Source organism: Pundamilia nyererei, unplaced genomic scaffold (assembly GCF_000239375.1).
Source record: "Pundamilia nyererei isolate P.nyererei 1_Seehausen unplaced genomic scaffold, PunNye1.0 scaffold00048, whole genome shotgun sequence".
Lineage (NCBI taxonomy): Eukaryota > Metazoa > Chordata > Actinopteri > Cichliformes > Cichlidae > Pundamilia > Pundamilia nyererei.
The window spans coordinates 1,063,792-1,068,967 of record NW_005187449.1 but is presented as its reverse complement, the minus strand read 5'-3'; the positions used below and the strand labels follow the sequence as shown (position 1 = coordinate 1,068,967).

At 43.3% G+C, this 5,176-nt stretch overlaps 1 protein-coding gene across 1 annotated transcript in view; it reads left to right on the top strand.

Annotated features, from left to right (window-relative positions):
* Positions 1-3,107, top strand: part of LOC102192695 (cilia- and flagella-associated protein 61-like) — a 14,145-nt gene extending 11,038 nt beyond the window's left edge. The window contains exons 6-7 of the mRNA XM_005732729.1: positions 1,608-1,695; positions 2,456-3,107. Of these exons, the coding sequence (XP_005732786.1) occupies positions 1,608-1,695; positions 2,456-2,581 (214 nt within the window). The 3' untranslated portion in view covers positions 2,582-3,107. The remainder of the gene's footprint in view (positions 1-1,607; positions 1,696-2,455) is intronic.
* Positions 3,108-5,176: the final 2,069 nt, after the last annotated feature.

Sequence of the window (5,176 nt, the reverse complement as noted above, 5' to 3'; positions counted from 1 at the left end):
TGTTTGGAGCCAGCCTCTGGTGGTCATTAGAGGAACTGCAGTTTTCTGTATTTTCATTTTCAGCCCTCAGGTTTGAAGCCTATTTAACCTTTCAAAACTTCATTTCTTTTCCTGCTTACGCGTGAAACTTTGTTAGTTTGAAGTTCTTTTTGCAGCTTTAGTAATACTGTGGTCACTGCAAGGCTGCTGGGATTATCTACATGACTGCAGGTGGAGGTCAAACCAAAAGCGAGAGCTCTTCGAGTATTTGTTGTTATCTTTAAGTGAAGAAGAAATATTTCCTCCTCCAAACAAACACCACTATCCTCGAAGGTCATTTACATTCTGCTGCCGATGTCTTTTAGCAAACCACGGTTGTTCTTTAACTCTCATGCTTATACTTTTTAAGTATAGTGCCCAAACATATTCGAGGGAGCATAATCATTTACTCGCACTGTAAAAACAAATCCTCACAGGGACAAAAATAAAAATCCGATCTTTTGTCCAATGTTTTTGCTCGAGTCTTTGTCAGGACTGATGCAGCAGCAGGCGAATAAACGGCAAAACATCCCACACTCTGATTAGACTGGCAGAAATGAGCAGTTTGGTGAAGAGCCCGATGTCTGGTTTCAGTATGTCGTCGAGAGAATAATAAAGCAGCTTCGGCAGATTGGTGTTTCCTACATGGTTATTGTGTTTTTTATACAGCATTTCTGTTATTTTGTCCAGCCCTCTGCAGGAGTATAATTTCAGGTATGCATGTAAGTGACTGCAGAAGAACTCACGCTGCTGTTTTTCACTTTTTTATGTGTGATTTTTGGCACTGAAACGAGGCAGACGGCAGGTGGGCAGCTGTGTAAAAACAGATGTTTTCATAACTGAGTTCTGCACAGAAACAAGCCGCTTTGACGTCATGTAACCGCTGACCGATCACTTCAACACACGAGGAAGATTCGGGCCTCCGCTGCCTTTGTCCTCTCACTTTGTGTGTGTGTGTGTGTGTGTGTGTGTTTGTTGGCATGACTATCCAGTGAGTAGGTATTTGTCAAGCAGTGGGTGACCTGCTTCTGAGGTTTCAACACAAATGACCCGCAGACATGGAGGGCTATTGTCCCCCCACCACCACCACCTCCTAATCTGTTTATGCAGCTCCCCAATCTGTCTTTGTGGTCGGTCCAGGACGAGACAAAGCTGGAGCCTCGCAACCACAGAGGCTGATTCCCCATCACGCTGCTCAGTCAGCTGACTCGTAAAGTCATTGTGGAGGCTGACGGAGCATCAGGAGCCGTTAAGATAATTGATTGACCGTGTGGCGGCTGAGGATTATTCAGCCGACACACTTAGGGAAGCTTCTGGAAGTGTGCGTGTGTGTGTTTTTATTTCAAAGCTTCACTGAGCTTTTATGTAAACAGTCGGTTCACACAAAGAAAGTTTCCAGTGGTGGAAATTAACCTCTACATTATGTAGATGCAGGGCAATGGAATCAGATTCTGATTTAAGCTTCTGACATAATCTAGATTTGAAACAGTTGTTATTGTCAATGTTATAACTCGGGTGCACCCTTTTCCCTTAAAACCTCTGGTTGTTGGTACTGAACCGAAGCACTGATGTAAAGGTTTTCTCTCCAGTTTCTTCACACAGAGCAGCTGTTTGGCCGTTTTCCACGACAGATTCTCCGATTTAGAGCAGGAGCTTCAGCAGACCCTCAAACTCAAGGTTGGTGCTCCACTTCTCATCTCCTACATCACACTTATGCCCCTCTGAGTTAAACTGTATTGGTTACGATGCACGGTTAAATCTTTGCACGTGGCTTTTGTGAAGGTGAGGAATTTTGAGACTGAGGCAGGAACTTCCACGTCCTGCTGCCCTGCCGGCTGAAATCAGATTGTTATTGCTGTCCATGTGAAACAGTCGTTCATGTTTTCCTGCAAATTTCCAGACTGAAGGGTGTTTTAAACTTCTTAAAGTTCTGTGTGGTAACATCAGGGATGTTTTCTCTATTGAGACGTTCATCCAGTGTTTTGGTCAGAGCTCGGGTGAGTCTTTCTTTCTTTTGTCTGAATAAAATCATTAAGATCTGCTCTTCAGTCACTCCTGATCATCCAGCAGTCAGAGCGACCTTGTGCCTTTGCTGTTGTTACACTGAAACCCCGGAAAGACATCCCAGATGTCCTCAGACAGATTGTAGTGTCTTTTTTAGGAACCTGTTTATTTTATTTTAGTGTAAAATACTTTGATTTTAAATGTGCTGTAGAAATAAAATTTAGTGAATGAAGCATTAAGTACTCAGTTGGATGGAGTCAGTTACATGTCTCCTCACATCAGTTCTCCACAGCGATCACACCTTCAGCGCGAGCTTAGAGTTCTCCGGCACACTTTGAGTCGGGCACCGATCAGAACCTGCTGGTTTGTGGAAAAAAAGAAGCTCTCTCAGTGCAGTGCTGAGATTTTACTCTCCACCTGTGTGTCTCTGCAGGACCTCTGCCCTCCGGACCAATTGAAAGACGAGGACAGTCGAGCGGCTCTGAGGAGCAGTGCTGTGAAGTATCTGAGTTACAACCGAAACCTGCTGCCCATGTTCGCCTGCCCGGGCCAGCTCTGACCTCACGCCTGTTAAAATACTAAAACAAATCAGACTCTGTTTGAGGTGTGGTAACTGGTTTATATTGTGTATGTGTCACTGGATACCTCCAATCATTTGAGCTGGCTCAGGAATGCTGTGGAGACACTGTGTCTGCTATGTGTAAATATATTATTATATCAGATCTTTAGAGTCCTGGAGAAATTTTTAAAATCAGCAGCTCAGCACAAAAACACAGTCAGGAGTCACATGACATTTTTTAGTCCTGTTATGTTCAGAGAAAGCAAACAGACAGTCAGCGTCTCCAAACTGGATTACTCACACCAAAACACTGATTAACACTACTGATTTGTTTTCCATCAAATGGTTAAAAAATATGTGTTTTCTTAGATTGCTTCGATTAATCAATATAATCCAAAAATTTTCCATCAAATAAATGTTATTTTAATTGTTTTCAGAGATAGAGAGAGAGAGTGGTCTAATCCAGTAAAACTTTCTTTGTGTAAGAGTTCTGGCTAACTTTTAACGTCATTACCATTAAATTAATGCTTGCATTCATTTTTCTTGTGTGGACATCTGATAATTTCCTTTTTAATCCTTAAGATCTCTCATTAATCAGAGTGTGAGCAGTGTTTTACACCAGATGAGAACGAGAGTCTGGCATACTTTTACATTCCTGTTTTGTTTTGTTTTTTCTTCTATACAATGTGCCAACTGTAAGTGTGACTCTGCAGGAGTGTGACCAATCACAGGGCCCTATAGATGCTGCACATAAAAGTGGATGTTTGGCTTTTTGGAAGGAGGAGGAGGGGAAATGAGGAGGGCGTCACTCTACAGCTGTATGCTAATGAGGCTGAGCTGAAGCCTGTCGGGAAAGTAACACACACACGCACACTCCAACACGCACACACACTCACTAACGCACACAGAGAACATATGCCTGAACCCGCAAGCTGAGAAAACAGCACGCTGCTTGTGTGGAAGTATAAAGTCAGATTGTAGGACATGAAACGCTGAGTGACTTTAAGTGTCAGCTTCACTGCGTGGATATCACAATGCGCTGTCCGTGGTAATAAACACACACTGTACACGGCGCTCAATGAGAGTTTTGCAGTGTTTGTATAGATGTTAGTTCATTTTGTGCGCTGACCTGTTACTGCTAAACCATTATCCACCTGCACTCCCTGTTATCATGACATGCGCATTATGGGTGAAATAACCTATGAATAAAGTTTAACTATAAATTTTTTAACAAAGCTCCCACTGGATAAAAAATCTCACTTTTAAAAGATGTGAGCTTTTTTTTTTATCAGAAAATCTAGTTGTTGTTTTTTTTTAAACATTTGGAGGCATGTGCCTGCTTCTACCCGAGGAACATTTAAAAATTAAAAACGATAACAACTGATTAAAGAAAGTTCTCGAAACACGTGGATTTTAAAGGGACACACATTGAAACCGGTTATTTTGAATGTTGTTTTAGGAAAATGTGGGTTTAAATATTCGTAAGAGACAGACTGGCGGATAAGATGTAGATTTTTTCATAAAAAAGACCAGAACACAAGAAACGACGCGTGTTTATTGAATGCTCTCAGTTTGGACACGCCAACAGTCAAAATTTGAAATGGGTTAGTGAAAAGACTTTCCGGACATCTCTCTCACGTCTTCATTTTACGCCAGAATCTTGCACCTGTCAAACGTGTCCTCGAGCCCTGCACCGACAGACAAGGGATGATGGGAGCATCATCTCTCACGGTGCAGGACAGACTCACATCCGACTGACCGGGTCAGACTGGACCTGCGGGGTTTGATGTGGTTTAACGGCCAGATAACCTCACTTTGCCCCATTTGGAGACAGAAAAAGCGCACTGATTACGCGCAGCACGCGCCGACAGTATCTAGGGTCCAGATTGCTTTTTGTGTGGCGGGGGGGTAGACCCCCACTCCTTCTTCATCTTCCATTTTTTTCAACTGTGCAATTTCCTTTTCAATCAGGACGGGTCTACAGCTTGCACAAGCGCGACCATTGTGATGCAAAGCAGGACACCCTCCGCTCGCCATTAATTATGTATGCGTAAAATGACGGATTCATATGTCCGGAGTTAACTGTCACGCCAGCGCACATGCTGCAGGGCCACGGTGGTTTCAAATCTGTCCCTATTATTGTGGATGTTTAGTTATTTGTCCGCTGAGGTCGAATTTCAGCTGGCTTTCGTGTGCGTAAAAGCCGGACTGCAGATCTGATCTCGGGGAAGTTTGTTTTCCCGGAAGTCTTTGAGTGTCTTAAACATTCTGAAGGTTTTGAATGGAAGCAGTTAAAGTCTGGAGCTGCTTTCACTGACATTTGCTTAAAATGATGTTGAGCATTTGTACTTTATTTCCCTATTATGCGCATTTTAGCCCTTTGAAGTTTCTTCTTCTACCTTCCATTTTTCTGTATTGTTATTTTGGGCCGTTATGTGGACGGATATGCCCCCTTTGTAGCCAAACCAGAGACCCCACCACCCCCAGAAAGAGACACATAAAGCCGAGGCACGTGTAGATTTCTATACAAACTCATCAGACCGTAAAAGCAGGAGACTCCTGGCGTGTGCCCGGGTCGAGACGAGGAGGAGGGAG